Raw genomic sequence first — 16,999 nt, forward strand, 5'->3', positions numbered from 1 at the left:
CAGTGTAAGCCGAGTTATCGGCCAAATAGTGTGACATCGTAACTAATGAGATGAATAAGGGCACGTCTACCCTAAATGCATAAAAATCACAGAAGAAGAAAAGAGACGGGAATAGAAAGTATGCTATGCATATTTTTGTTTCTCAGTGAAGATTTCTCGAACATCCAGTTTATTTCAAGCATATTCGTTTTTTGGAAAAATTGTTGGCAACGCTGTTCATCCCACCTTTAATATAAATACATTACTTTCCGACGTAGAATGTAAATTTTGATTTTGAAAGATGTTTTCGTTGTGATGAATAAATGAATTGTAGCACCTATGTATTGCAGTATCAGAAAGCATTTCTAATTTTAATCTGTTGTGCGGTGAGATAAATATTATATGAAATACAATGGCGTCTCACAGTGTTCACGGTCATGGTGCATATATGTGTACGGAAGACCCAAACTTTTCGATAATATGTATGTTTCTTGAAAAATTTTCTGGTGCTTGTGGGATTGATACATTGGGGATTGATGAGTTAAGCTCTATGATTCAGGATACCAATAATGGTAAGTTGATTACTTAAGAGTATAGCACTATTTAAGGCCTATTTACACCCTCGGTGAAAATGAACGTGAACTTCATGGGCACCTATTTGTTATTTTACTATATCTTATTAGTGCGTAGAATTTGATGAAAATGGAAGTAAAGGATAGTACATTAATATACTTTTCGAATCCATGCACAATTATTTGATATAATAGAATCAATGCAAAAATATTCCTATTACCCGATAATTTAAAATATTCCACGGCAAAATATGTTTGCAAGGGATATTTCATTTGTTCACCGAGAGTGTAAACGCGACGATGGACGGAATCGATGCGGAGTGGTGAATACTTCTGTGAACTTACCTACCAAAAAGCTCACCTACCAAAAAGCTCACCTACCAAAAAGCTCCCCTACTAAAAAGCTCACTGAATACAGACTTCCACCTTAAAAGTGCTTTCTAGATAAAGCTCACAGCCTGGTGGCGGGAATCGGAACTACTGGAGTTGCCATAATTATCGAGCAAATAAACTGTTTTTAAATTTTGCATAAGAAACACAAAATGACTAACAACCACATAATGTTTAGTCAATTGCCCATACTTTTAGCTATCTCCTGGTGCATTGTTTATTCCAGGAAAACCTGGGTGCTGAGAAATTATTTTTTTAGTAAAAATATAATCTATCAAAAAGCTTATTTACTAAAAACCTTCCTTACCATAAAGTTAACTTGTCATACTGAATGATATTGGTTCACAGACATGGGGGCGAGAAATTGATTTTAATATTAATTAATAGTAGAAACATATTCCACCTACCAAAAAGCTTATAGCTACCTACCAAAAAGTTCGTCTGCTAAAAAGCTTCTTTATTAAAATTTTACCTGTATGCCACATGTATCCGCACCCTGGTGACTCAAAGTTAAACATCGCTAATGTAATGATACGCGTGTGAATCAGTTCTCATCATTCGTTGGATGGTAGAGTTGGATTTAGATGTCCGATTTTTAGTTAGGTATAATAGAAAAACTTGTTTTAATCCACCTAGCGGTGCAATTGTGCCTTTCTCAATCATGAACATGAGAATTTTTGCGTTGTTTATATTCATTATAAGCTTCCAAATGTATATATTACATTTTTATTATACACGACATGACAACTATATACAAGAATAGAAATCATTATTCGAGTTCTAAAACTTTGTAAAAGAAAAAACAGCCACGGTAATATTGAATTGAAAAAAGGTGCGAAATCGGCAAGTTCCAAAAAGTCGATCTTTACAAAAAAAAATTTTCGATATAACATAAAATCTCGACGTTTCATGCATTTTCAAGATGTTTGGCATCAAAAATACGAATTCGATTTCTGAATCATGGGGTCCCCCCTCGAAAAAAAAAATTTGAGTTCCGGCTTATATGGGAATTTCATATGTGACCGGACGATTTAGTCTATATTTCCGGACCCATATAAGCGATCCGTACGAAATTTTATAGACATCTGTGGGGATATTATAGCTATCATTTGGGACTAAGTTTGTGAAAATCGGCTCAACCATTTCCGGGAAACTGATGTGAGTTCGTCAATTTTGAAAGATGGCAGCTTTTCCCGGGCACTTCCGGAACCGTCTATGGTGGTCAATGTAGTCAACAAAAGTTTGGTTGGCCGTCGGTGACCTAGAACAGCAAATTGAAGTTGTTTGAGAGACATTTTAGCGAAATTTTTACCTTTTTTGCTTTCATCGGACTATCGGTTTGAACCGCAATTTGCTATGTGATCGCACGCCACAACCTCCAGAAGTCGGATCGGGATGAAATTAAATAGTCATTTACGGGGACGCAATACCTTTCATTTGAGACCAAGTTTAGTTGAATCGGTCTAGCCATCTCCGAGAAACCGATGTGACTGTTATTCTGAATTTAGATGCTTCCGCCGGGGCTTCCGGAACCGATGATGGTGGCCAATGTGGCCAAATAGACTTTGAATGGATGTTAGTGACCTAATACTACAAATTGAAGCAGTTGTGGTCATATTTTGGAAAACTTTTCTCCTTTATACATTCATTGCAGAATTTATTAAAATCGACATTTTCTGCGTGTTCGTACTCATCACCCTGTAATTCCGAAACAGGAAGTCGGATCCATCAGAAATTCAATAGCAGTCTATGGGAACGTTGCACCTTTCATTTGGGACTAAGTTTGTGAAAATCGGTTCAGCCATCCTGAGAAAAGATGGTGAGATTGTGTTCGCGTACACACACATGGTTTTCAGAGCAATTGCAATACCTTTCTATTGAGAAAAGCAAAACGTCAATCTCGAGCGTTAAAGTTATGTAAAAAATAACAGTTTATTTGAAAGTGATTAGTAGATCACTGCCAGGTGTGTTAGTGAACTTGATTGAATTGATAGCTGATCCCAAAAAGAATAAAAAAACAACCACTAAGTCAGTAGAGATATGCTGATATGGCATCGATTCGCTACTGTTTTAATGGATATTCGTTCAATTATATACACAAGTATAAACTTGTTTGTAAGAACATGAATGTCTCCTGTGGCTAGGTTACTGAATTACGTTACTGTTGAGTGATTGTAATTATGATAATCGTTCAATTCCAATTTATACCAAGTTTAATCTCATAAAGAACCACACGCTGATAAAATGTTTCGATGTCTTCGGAATACAGCAACCCTTTATTAGAATTAATAGAACTTCTCGATCTAGTGTATGTTGCAGAGGCGCATATAGTGTACCTAACCCTCTTCTTCTCCTCATGCCGTTTGCTACCGGTACTGTTGCAAGCCTTTCCTTGCTTGAACTCAAATCATCGGAAAAGTATTTATAGAGCGAATCCGAATGACTATGTTCAATTCGTAATCCCACGATCTAAAGTTTCCAATGGATCTGTTTAAAATGTTAAAAAATATGATCATGAATGTAAGACTTATAAAAACGTAAGTTTAAGGTATTTCAGAACCTTCTACTTTTAGCTATCTCCTGGTATAGTGGCTATTCTAGGAAAAGCCCGGGTGCTGCGAAATTAATTTTTTAGTAGAAATATAATTTATCTACCAAAAAGCTTCCTTACCATAAAGTTTGCTTGTCATACTGACTGATATTGGCTCAAATATTTTTAATTTTGAGTGAACCACAAAATTGTCCATTAACCGGATACCGTCTAGTCGATTGCACATACTTTTAGCTATCTCCTGGTATAGTTGGTTATTCCAGGAAAAGGCCGGGTGCTGAGAAATTAATTTATTAGTAGAATTATAATTTATCTACCAAAAAGCTTCCTTACCAAAAAGTTTGCTTGTCATACTGAATGATATTGGCTCAAATATTTTTTAATTTTGAGTGAGCCACAAAAATTGTCCAGTAACCGGATATCGTCTAGTCGATTGCACATACTTTCAGCTATCTCCTGGTATAGTTGGTTATTCCAGGAAAAGGCCGGGTGCTGAGAAATTAATTTATTAGTAGAATTATAATTTATCTACCAAAAAGCTTCCTTACCAAAAAGTTTGCTTGTCATACTGAATGATATTGGCTCAAATATTTTAAATTTTGAGTGAGCCACAAAATTGTCCAGTAACCGGATATCGTCTAGTCGATTGCACATACTTTTAGCTATCTCCTGGTATAGTTGGTTATTCCAGGAAAAGGCCGGGTGCTGAGAAATTAATTTATTAGTAGAATTATAATTTATCTACCAAAAAGCTTCCTTACCAAAAAGTTTGCTTGTCATACTGAATGATATTGGCTCAAATATTTTAAATTTTGAGTGAGCCACAAAATTGTCCATTAACCGGATACCGTCTAGTCGATTGCACATACTTTTAGCTATCTCCTGGTATAGTTGGTTATTCCAGGAAAAGGCCGGGTGCTGAGAAATTAATTTATTAGTAGAATTATAATTTATCTACCAAAAAGCTTCCTTACCAAAAAGTTTGCTTGTCATACTGAATGATATTGGCTCAAATATTTTTAATTTTGAGTGAACCACAAAATTGTCCATTAACCGGATACCGTCTAGTCGATTGCACATACTTTTAGCTATCTCCTGGTATAGTTGGTTATTCCAGGAAAAGGCCGGGTGCTGAGAAATTAATTTATTAGTAGAATTATAATTTATCTACCAAAAAGCTTCCTTACCAAAAAGTTTGCTTGTCATACTGAATGATATTGGCTCAAATATTTTAAATTTTGAGTGAGCCACAAAATTGTCCAGTAACCGGATATCGTCTAGTCGATTGCACATACTTTTAGCTATCTCCTGGTATAGTTGGTTATTCCAGGAAAAGGCCGGGTGCTGAGAAATTAATTTATTAGTAGAATTATAATTTATCTACCAAAAAGCTCATCTACCAAAAAGTTTGCTTGTCATACTGAATGATATTGGCTCAAATATTTTTAATTTTGAGTGAGCCACAATATTGTCCAGTAACCGGATATCGTCTAGTCGATTGCACATACTTTTAGCTATCTCCTGGTATGGTTGGTTATTCCAGGAAAAGGCCGGGTGCTGAGAAATTAATTTATTAGTAGAATTATAATTTATCTACCAAAAAGTTTCCTTACCAAAAAGTTTGCTTGTCATACTGAATGATATTGGCTCAAATATTTTTAATTTTGAGTGAGCCACAAAATTGTCCATTAACCGGATACCGTCTAGTCGGTTGCACATACTTTTAGCTATCTCCTAGTATAGTTGGTTATTCCAGGAAAAGGCCGGGTGCTGAGAAATTAATTTATTAGTAGAATTATAATTTATCTACCAAAAAGCTCATCTACCAAAAAGCTTCCTTACCAAAAAGTTTGCTTGTCATACTGAATGATATTGGCTCAAATATTTTTAATTTTGAGTGAGCCACAAAATTGTCCATTAACCGGATACCGTCTAGTCGATTGCACATACTTTTAGCTATCTCCTGGTATAGTTGGTTATTCCAGGAAAAGGCCGGGTGCTGAGAAATTAATTTATTAGTAGAATTATAATTTATCTACCAAAAAGTTTCCTTACCAAAAAGTTTGCTTGTCATACTGAATGATATTGGCTCAAATATTTTTAATTTTGAGTGAGCCACAAAATTGTCCATTAACCGGATACCGTCTAGTCGATTGCACATACTTTTAGCTATCTCCTGGTATAGTTGGTTATTCCAGGAAAAGGCCGGGTGCTGAGAAATTAATTTATTAGTAGAATTATAATTTATCTACCAAAAAGCTTCCTTACCAAAAAGTTTGCTTGTCATACTGAATGATATTGGCTCAAATATTTTTAATTTTGAGTGAGCCACAAAAATTGTCCAGTAACCGGATATCGTCTAGTCGATTGCACATACTTTTAGCTATCTCCTGGTATAGTTGGTTATTCCAGGAAAAGGCCGGGTGCTGAGAAATTAATTTATTAGTAGAATTATAATTTATCTACCAAAAAGCTCATCTACCAAAAAGCTTCTTTACCAAAAAGTTTGCTTGTCATACTGAATGATATTGGCTCAAATATTTTTAATTTTGAGTGAGCCACAAAATTGTCCAGTAACCGGATATCGTCTAGTCGATTGCACATACTTTTAGCTATCTCCTGGTATAGTTGGTTATTCCAGGAAAAGGCCGGGTGCTGAGAAATTAATTTATTAGTAGAATTATAATTTATCTACCAAAAAGCTTCCTTACCAAAAAGTTTGCTTGTCATACTGAATGATATTGGCTCAAATATTTTTAATTTTGAGTGAGCCACAAAAATTGTCCAGTAACCGGATATCGTCTAGTCGATTGCACATACTTTTAGCTATCTCCTGGTATAGTTGGTTATTCCAGGAAAAGGCCGGGTGCTGAGAAATTAATTTATTAGTAGAATTATAATTTATCTACCAAAAAGCTTCCTTACCAAAAAGTTTGCTTGTCATACTGAATGATATTGGCTCAAATATTTTTAATTTTGAGTGAGCCACAAAATTGTCCATTAACCGGATACCGTCTAGTCGATTGCACATACTTTTAGCTATCTCCTGGTATAGTTGGTTATTCCAGGAAAAGGCCGGGTGCTGAGAAATTAATTTATTAGTAGAATTATAATTTATCTACCAAAAAGCTTCCTTACCAAAAAGTTTGCTTGTCATACTGAATGATATTGGCTCAAATATTTTTAATTTTGAGTGAGCCACAAAATTGTCCATTAACCGGATACCGTCTAGTCGATTGCACATACTTTTAGCTATCTCCTGGTATAGTTGGTTATTCCAGGAAAAGGCCGGGTGCTGAGAAATTAATTTATTAGTAGAATTATAATTTATCTACCAAAAAGCTCATCTACCAAAAAGCTTCCTTACCAAAAAGTTTGCTTGTCATACTGAATGATATTTGCTCAAATATTTTTAATTTTGAGTGAGCCACAAAATTGTCCATTAACCGGATACCGTCTAGTCGATTGCACATACTTTTAGCTATCTCCTGGTATAGTTGGTTATTCCAGGAAAAGGCCGGGTGCTGAGAAATTAATTTATTAGTAGAATTATAATTTATCTACCAAAAAGCTCATCTACCAAAAAGCTTCTTTACCAAAAAGTTTGCTTGTCATACTGAATGATATTGGCTCAAATATTTTTAATTTTGAGTGAGCCACAAAATTGTCCAGTAACCGGATATCGTCTAGTCGATTGCACATACTTTTAGCTATCTCCTGGTATAGTTGGTTATTCCAGGAAAAGGCCGGGTGCTGAGAAATTAATTTATTAGTAGAATTATAATTTATCTACCAAAAAGCTTCCTTACCAAAAAGTTTGCTTGTCATACTGAATGATATTGGCTCAAATATTTTTAATTTTGAGTGAGCCACAAAAATTGTCCAGTAACCGGATATCGTCTAGTCGATTGCACATACTTTTAGCTATCTCCTGGTATAGTTGGTTATTCCAGGAAAAGGCCGGGTGCTGAGAAATTAATTTATTAGTAGAATTATAATTTATCTACCAAAAAGCTTCCTTACCAAAAAGTTTGCTTGTCATACTGAATGATATTGGCTCAAATATTTTTAATTTTGAGTGAGCCACAAAATTGTCCATTAACCGGATACCGTCTAGTCGATTGCACATACTTTTAGCTATCTCCTGGTATAGTTGGTTATTCCAGGAAAAGGCCGGGTGCTGAGAAATTAATTTATTAGTAGAATTATAATTTATCTACCAAAAAGCTTCCTTACCAAAAAGTTTGCTTGTCATACTGAATGATATTGGCTCAAATATTTTTAATTTTGAGTGAGCCACAAAATTGTCCATTAACCGGATACCGTCTAGTCGATTGCACATACTTTTAGCTATCTCCTGGTATAGTTGGTTATTCCAGGAAAAGGCCGGGTGCTGAGAAATTAATTTATTAGTAGAATTATAATTTATCTACCAAAAAGCTCATCTACCAAAAAGCTTCCTTACCAAAAAGTTTGCTTGTCATACTGAATGATATTTGCTCAAATATTTTTAATTTTGAGTGAGCCACAAAATTGTCCATTAACCGGATACCGTCTAGTCGATTGCACATACTTTTAGCTATCTCCTGGTATAGTTGGTTATTCCAGGAAAAGGCCGGGTGCTGAGAAATTAATTTATTAGTAGAATTATAATTTATCTACCAAAAAGCTCATCTACCAAAAAGCTTCCTTACCAAAAAGTTTGCTTGTCATACTGAATGATATTGGCTCAAATATTTTTAATTTTGAGTGAGCCACAAAATTGTCCAGTAACCGGATATCGTCTAGTCGATTGCACATACTTTTAGCTATCTCCTGGTATAGTTGGTTATTCCAGGAAAAGGCCGGGTGCTGAGAAATTAATTTATTAGTAGAATTATAATTTATCTACCAAAAAGCTTCCTTACCAAAAAGTTTGCTTGTCATACTGAATGATATTGGCTCAAATATTTTTAATTTTGAGTGAGCCACAAAAATTGTCCAGTAACCGGATATCGTCTAGTCGATTGCACATACTTTTAGCTATCTCCTGGTATAGTTGGTTATTCCAGGAAAAGCCCGGGTGCTGAGAACTCAAAACTAAAAAATTAAAAATATTTGAGCCAATACTCAAAATTAAAAATATTTGAGCCAATATCATTCAGTATGACAAGCAAACTTTTTGGTAAGGAAGCTTTTTGGTAGATAAATTATAATTCTACTAATAAATTAATTTCTCAGCACCCGGCCTTTTCCTGGAATAACCAACTATACCAGGAGATAGCTAAAAGTATGTGCAATCGACTAGACGATATCCGGTTACTGGACAATTTTGTGGCTCACTCAAAATTAAAAATATTTGAGCCAATATCATTCAGTATGACAAGCAAACTTTTTGGTAAGGAAGCTTTTTGGTAGATAAATTATAATTCTACTAATAAATTAATTTCTCAGCACCCGGCCTTTTCCTGGAATAACCAACTATACCAGGAGATAGCTAAAAGTATGTGCAATCGACTAGACGGTATCCGGTTAATGGACAATTTTGTGGCTCACTCAAAATTAAAAATATTTGAGCCAATATCATTCAGTATGACAAGCAAACTTTTTGGTAAGGAAGCTTTTTGGTAGATAAATTATAATTCTACTAATAAATTAATTTCTCAGCACCCGGCCTTTTCCTGGAATAACCAACTATACCAGGAGATAGCTAAAAGTATGTGCAATCGACTAGACGATATCCGGTTACTGGACAATTTTGTGGCTCACTCAAAATTAAAAATATTTGAGCCAATATCATTCAGTATGACAAGCAAACTTTTTGGTAAGGAAGCTTTTTGGTAGATAAATTATAATTCTACTAATAAATTAATTTCTCAGCACCCGGCCTTTTCCTGGAATAACCAACTATACCAGGAGATAGCTAAAAGTATGTGCAATCGACTAGACGATATCCGGTTACTGGACAATTTTTGTGGCTCACTCAAAATTAAAAATATTTGAGCCAATATCATTCAGTATGACAAGCAAACTTTTTGGTAAGGAAGCTTTTTGGTAGATAAATTATAATTCTACTAATAAATTAATTTCTCAGCACCCGGCCTTTTCCTGGAATAACCAACTATACCAGGAGATAGCTAAAAGTATGTGCAATCGACTAGACGATATCCGGTTACTGGACAATTTTGTGGCTCACTCAAAATTAAAAATATTTGAGCCAATATCATTCAGTATGACAAGCAAACTTTTTGGTAAAGAAGCTTTTTGGTAGATGAGCTTTTTGGTAGATAAATTATAATTCTACTAATAAATTAATTTCTCAGCACCAGGCCTTTTCCTGGAATAACCAACTATACCAGGAGATAGCTAAAAGTATGTGCAATCGACTAGACGGTATCCGGTTAATGGACAATTTTGTGGCTCACTCAAAATTAAAAATATTTGAGCAAATATCATTCAGTATGACAAGCAAACTTTTTGGTAAGGAAGCTTTTTGGTAGATGAGCTTTTTGGTAGATAAATTATAATTCTACTAATAAATTAATTTCTCAGCACCCGGCCTTTTCCTGGAATAACCAACTATACCAGGAGATAGCTAAAAGTATGTGCAATCGACTAGACGGTATCCGGTTAATGGACAATTTTGTGGCTCACTCAAAATTAAAAATATTTGAGCCAATATCATTCAGTATGACAAGCAAACTTTTTGGTAAGGAAGCTTTTTGGTAGATAAATTATAATTCTACTAATAAATTAATTTCTCAGCACCCGGCCTTTTCCTGGAATAACCAACTATACCAGGAGATAGCTAAAAGTATGTGCAATCGACTAGACGGTATCCGGTTAATGGACAATTTTGTGGCTCACTCAAAATTAAAAATATTTGAGCCAATATCATTCAGTATGACAAGCAAACTTTTTGGTAAGGAAGCTTTTTGGTAGATAAATTATAATTCTACTAATAAATTAATTTCTCAGCACCCGGCCTTTTCCTGGAATAACCAACTATACCAGGAGATAGCTAAAAGTATGTGCAATCGACTAGACGGTATCCGGTTAATGGACAATTTTGTGGCTCACTCAAAATTAAAAATATTTGAGCCAATATCATTCAGTATGACAAGCAAACTTTTTGGTAAGGAAGCTTTTTGGTAGATAAATTATAATTCTACTAATAAATTAATTTCTCAGCACCCGGCCTTTTCCTGGAATAACCAACTATACCAGGAGATAGCTAAAAGTATGTGCAATCGACTAGACGATATCCGGTTACTGGACAATTTTTGTGGCTCACTCAAAATTAAAAATATTTGAGCCAATATCATTCAGTATGACAAGCAAACTTTTTGGTAAGGAAGCTTTTTGGTAGATAAATTATAATTCTACTAATAAATTAATTTCTCAGCACCCGGCCTTTTCCTGGAATAACCAACTATACCAGGAGATAGCTAAAAGTATGTGCAATCGACTAGACGGTATCCGGTTAATGGACAATTTTGTGGCTCACTCAAAATTAAAAATATTTGAGCCAATATCATTCAGTATGACAAGCAAACTTTTTGGTAAGGAAGCTTTTTGGTAGATAAATTATAATTCTACTAATAAATTAATTTCTCAGCACCCGGCCTTTTCCTGGAATAACCAACTATACCAGGAGATAGCTAAAAGTATGTGCAATCGACTAGACGGTATCCGGTTAATGGACAATTTTGTGGCTCACTCAAAATTAAAAATATTTGAGCCAATATCATTCAGTATGACAAGCAAACGTTTTGGTAAGGAAGCTTTTTGGTAGATAAATTATAATTCTACTAATAAATTAATTTCTCAGCACCCGGCCTTTTCCTGGAATAACCAACTATACCAGGAGATAGCTAAAAGTATGTGCAATCGACTAGACGATATCCGGTTACTGGACAATTTTTGTGGCTCACTCAAAATTAAAAATATTTGAGCCAATATCATTCAGTATGACAAGCAAACTTTTTGGTAAGGAAGCTTTTTGGTAGATAAATTATAATTCTACTAATAAATTAATTTCTCAGCACCCGGCCTTTTCCTGGAATAACCAACTATACCAGGAGATAGCTAAAAGTATGTGCAATCGACTAGACGATATCCGGTTACTGGACAATTTTGTGGCTCACTCAAAATTAAAAATATTTGAGCCAATATCATTCAGTATGACAAGCAAACTTTTTGGTAAGGAAGCTTTTTGGTAGATGAGCTTTTTGGTAGATAAATTATAATTCTACTAATAAATTAATTTCTCAGCACCCGGCCTTTTCCTGGAATAACCAACTATACCAGGAGATAGCTAAAAGTATGTGCAATCGACTAGACGGTATCCGGTTAATGGACAATTTTGTGGCTCACTCAAAATTAAAAATATTTGAGCCAATATCATTCAGTATGACAAGCAAACTTTTTGGTAAGGAAGCTTTTTGGTAGATGAGCTTTTTGGTAGATAAATTATAATTCTACTAATAAATTAATTTCTCAGCACCCGGCCTTTTCCTGGAATAACCAACTATACCAGGAGATAGCTAAAAGTATGTGCAATCGACTAGACGGTATCCAGTTAATGGACAATTTTGTGGCTCACTCAAAATTAAAAATATTTGAGCCAATATCATTCAGTATGACAAGCAAACTTTTTGGTAAGGAAGCTTTTTGGTAGATGAGCTTTTTGGTAGATAAATTATAATTCTACTAATAAATTAATTTCTCAGCACCCGGCCTTTTCCTGGAATAACCAACTATACCAGGAGATAGCTAAAAGTATGTGCAATCGACTAGACGGTATCCGGTTAATGGACAATTTTGTGGCTCACTCAAAATTAAAAATATTTGAGCCAATATCATTCAGTATGACAAGCAAACTTTTTGGTAAGGAAACTTTTTGGTAGATGAGCTTTTTGGCAGATAAATTATAATTCTACTAATAAATTAATTTCTCAGCAACCGGCCTTTTCCTGGAATAACCAACTATACCAGGAGATAGCTAAAAGTATGTGCAATCGACTAGACGGTATCCGGTTAATGGACAATTTTGTGGCTCACTCAAAATTAAAAATATTTGAGCCAATATCATTCAGTATGACAAGCAAACTTTTTGGTAAGGAAGCTTTTTGGTAGATGAGCTTTTTGGTAGATAAATTATAATTCTACTAATAAATTAATTTCTCAGCACCCGGCCTTTTCCTGGAATAACCAACTATACCAGGAGATAGCTAAAAGTATGTGCAACCGACTAGACGGTATCCGGTTAATGGACAATTTTGTGGCTCACTCAAAATTAAAAAATATTTGAGCCAATATCATTCAGTATGACAAGCAAACTTTTTGGTAAGGAAGCTTTTTGGTAGATGAGCTTTTTGGTAGATAAATTATAATTCTACTAATAAATTAATTTCTCAGCACCCGGCCTTTTCCTGGAATAACCAACTATACCAGGAGATAGCTAAAAGTATGTGCAACCGACTAGACGGTATCCGGTTAATGGACAATTTTGTGGCTCACTCAAAATTAAAAATATTTGAGCCAATATCATTCAGTATGACAAGCAAACTTTTTGGTAAGGAAACTTTTTGGTAGATAAATTATAATTCTACTAATAAATTAATTTCTCAGCACCCGGCCTTTTCCTGGAATAACCAACCATACCAGGAGATAGCTAAAAGTATGTGCAATCGACTAGACGATATCCGGTTACTGGACAATATTGTGGCTCACTCAAAATTAAAAATATTTGAGCCAATATCATTCAGTATGACAAGCAAACTTTTTGGTAGATGAGCTTTTTGGTAGATAAATTATAATTCTACTAATAAATTAATTTCTCAGCACCCGGCCTTTTCCTGGAATAACCAACTATACCAGGAGATAGCTAAAAGTATGTGCAATCGACTAGACGATATCCGGTTACTGGACAATTTTGTGGCTCACTCAAAATTTAAAATATTTGAGCCAATATCATTCAGTATGACAAGCAAACTTTTTGGTAAGGAAGCTTTTTGGTAGATAAATTATAATTCTACTAATAAATTAATTTCTCAGCACCCGGCCTTTTCCTGGAATAACCAACTATACCAGGAGATAGCTAAAAGTATGTGCAATCGACTAGACGGTATCCGGTTAATGGACAATTTTGTGGTTCACTCAAAATTAAAAATATTTGAGCCAATATCATTCAGTATGACAAGCAAACTTTTTGGTAAGGAAGCTTTTTGGTAGATGAGCTTTTTGGTAGATAAATTATAATTCTACTAATAAATTAATTTCTCAGCACCCGGCCTTTTCCTGGAATAACCAACTATACCAGGAGATAGCTGAAAGTATGTGCAATCGACTAGACGATATCCGGTTACTGGACAATTTTTGTGGCTCACTCAAAATTAAAAAATATTTGAGCCAATATCATTCAGTATGACAAGCAAACTTTTTGGTAAGGAAGCTTTTTGGTAGATAAATTATAATTCTACTAATAAATTAATTTCTCAGCACCCGGCCTTTTCCTGGAATAACCAACTATACCAGGAGATAGCTAAAAGTATGTGCAATCGACTAGACGGTATCCGGTTAATGGACAATTTTGTGGTTCACTCAAAATTAAAAATATTTGAGCCAATATCAGTCAGTATGACAAGCAAACTTTATGGTAAGGAAGCTTTTTGGTAGATAAATTATATTTCTACTAAAAAATTAATTTCGCAGCACCCGGGCTTTTCCTAGAATAGCCACTATACCAGGAGATAGCTAAAAGTAGAAGGTTCTGAAATACCTTAAACTTACGTTTTTATAAGTCTTACATTCATGATCATATTTTTTAACATTTTAAACAGATCCATTGGAAACTTTAGATCGTGGGATTACGAATTGAACATAGTCATTCGGATTCGCTCTATAAATACTTTTCCGATGATTTGAGTTCAAGCAAGGAAAGGCTTGCAACAGTACCGGTAGCAAACGGCATGAGGAGAAGAAGAGGGTTAGGTACACTATATGCGCCTCTGCAACATACACTAGATCGAGAAGTTCTATTAATTCTAATAAAGGGTTGCTGTATTCCGAAGACATCGAAACATTTTATCAGCGTGTGGTTCTTTATGAGATTAAACTTGGTATAAATTGGAATTGAACGATTATCATAATTACAATCACTCAACAGTAACGTAATTCAGTAACCTAGCCACAGGAGACATTCATGTTCTTACAAACAAGTTTATACTTGTGTATATAATTGAACGAATATCCATTAAAACAGTAGCGAATCGATGCCATATCAGCATATCTCTACTGACTTAGTGGTTGTTTTTTTATTCTTTTTGGGATCAGCTATCAATTCAATCAAGTTCACTAACACACCTGGCAGTGATCTACTAATCACTTTCAAATAAACTGTTATTTTTTACATAACTTTAACGCTCGAGATTGACGTTTTGCTTTTCTCAATAGAAAGGTATTGCAATTGCTCTGAAAACCATGTGTGTGTACGCGAACACAATCTCACCATCTTTTCTCAGGATGGCTGAACCGATTTTCACAAACTTAGTCCCAAATGAAAGGTGCAACGTTCCCATAGACTGCTATTGAATTTCTGATGGATCCGACTTCCTGTTTCGGAATTACAGGGTGATGAGTACGAACACGCAGAAAATGTCGATTTTAATAAATTCTGCAATGAATGTATAAAGGAGAAAAGTTTTCCAAAATATGACCACAACTGCTTCAATTTGTAGTATTAGGTCACTAACATCCATTCAAAGTCTATTTGGCCACATTGGCCACCATCATCGGTTCCGGAAGCCCCGGCGGAAGCATCTAAATTCAGAATAACAGTCACATCGGTTTCTCGGAGATGGCTAGACCGATTCAACTAAACTTGGTCTCAAATGAAAGGTATTGCGTCCCCGTAAATGACTATTTAATTTCATCCCGATCCGACTTCTGGAGGTTGTGGCGTGCGATCACATAGCAAATTGCGGTTCAAACCGATAGTCCGATGAAAGCAAAAAAGGTAAAAATTTCGCTAAAATGTCTCTCAAACAACTTCAATTTGCTGTTCTAGGTCACCGACGGCCAACCAAACTTTTGTTGACTACATTGACCACCATAGACGGTTCCGGAAGTGCCCGGGAAAAGCTGCCATCTTTCAAAATTGACGAACTCACATCAGTTTCCCGGAAATGGTTGAGCCGATTTTCACAAACTTAGTCCCAAATGATAGCTATAATATCCCCACAGATGTCTATAAAATTTCGTACGGATCGCTTATATGGGTCCGGAAATATAGACTAAATCGTCCGGTCACATATGAAATTCCCATATAAGCCGGAACTCAAATTTTTTTTTTCGAGGGGGGACCCCATGATTCAGAAATCGAATTCGTATTTTTGATGCCAAACATCTTGAAAATGCATGAAACGTCGAGATTTTATGTTATATCGAAAATTTTTTTTTGTAAAGATCGACTTTTTGGAACTTGCCGATTTCGCACCTTTTTTCAATTCAATATTACCGTGGCTGTTTTTTCTTTTACAAAGTTTTAGAACTCGAATAATGATTTCTATTCTTGTATATAGTTGTCATGTCGTGTATAATAAAAATGTAATATATACATTTGGAAGCTTATAATGAATATAAACAACGCAAAAATTCTCATGTTCATGATTGAGAAAGGCACAATTGCACCGCTAGGTGGATTAAAACAAGTTTTTCTATTATACCTAACTAAAAATCGGACATCTAAATCCAACTCTACCATCCAACGAATGATGAGAACTGATTCACACGCGTATCATTACATTAGCGATGTTTAACTTTGAGTCACCAGGGTGCGGATACATGTGGCATACAGGTAAAATTTTAATAAAGAAGCTTTTTAGCAGACGAACTTTTTGGTAGGTAGCTATAAGCTTTTTGGTAGGTGGAATATGTTTCTACTATTAATTAATATTAAAATCAATTTCTCGCCCCCATGTCTGTGAACCAATATCATTCAGTATGACAAGTTAACTTTATGGTAAGGAAGGTTTTTAGTAAATAAGCTTTTTGATAGATTATATTTTTACTAAAAAAATAATTTCTCAGCACCCAGGTTTTCCTGGAATAAACAATGCACCAGGAGATAGCTAAAAGTATGGGCAATTGACTAAACATTATGTGGTTGTTAGTCATTTTGTGTTTCTTATGCAAAATTTAAAAACAGTTTATTTGCTCGATAATTATGGCAACTCCAGTAGTTCCGATTCCCGCCACCAGGCTGTGAGCTTTATCTAGAAAGCACTTTTAAGGTGGAAGTCTGTATTCAGTGAGCTTTTTAGTAGGGGAGCTTTTTGGTAGGTGAGCTTTTTGGTAGGTGAGCTTTTTGGTAGGTAAGTTCACAGAAGTGTGGTGAATATAAATGTCATCGCTGTTCAGCAAATCCATGCACAATTATTTGATATAATTGAATCAATGCAAAAATATTCATATTCCCCGATAATTTTAAATATTCCACGGGGAAATATGTTCGCAGTGGATATTT

The 16,999-nt window shown here is 34.9% G+C and overlaps 1 protein-coding gene across 2 annotated transcripts in view; it reads left to right on the top strand.

Moving 5' to 3' along the window:
• The first annotated feature begins 229 nt into the window (after positions 1 to 229).
• Positions 230 to 16,999, top strand: part of LOC131682989 (remodeling and spacing factor 1) — a 292,389-nt gene continuing 275,619 nt past the window's right edge. Inside the window, exon 1 of one of the 2 annotated variants that reach the window (XM_058964814.1) lies at positions 230 to 551. In XM_058964814.1, coding sequence (XP_058820797.1) covers positions 392 to 551 — 160 coding nt within the window. In that variant the 5' untranslated portion in view covers positions 230 to 391. The remainder of the gene's footprint in view (positions 552 to 16,999) is intronic. The other variant, XM_058964813.1, reaches the window with a different exon arrangement.

The sequence above is a fragment of the Topomyia yanbarensis genome, chromosome 2 (assembly GCF_030247195.1).
Source record: "Topomyia yanbarensis strain Yona2022 chromosome 2, ASM3024719v1, whole genome shotgun sequence".
Lineage (NCBI taxonomy): Eukaryota > Metazoa > Arthropoda > Insecta > Diptera > Culicidae > Topomyia > Topomyia yanbarensis.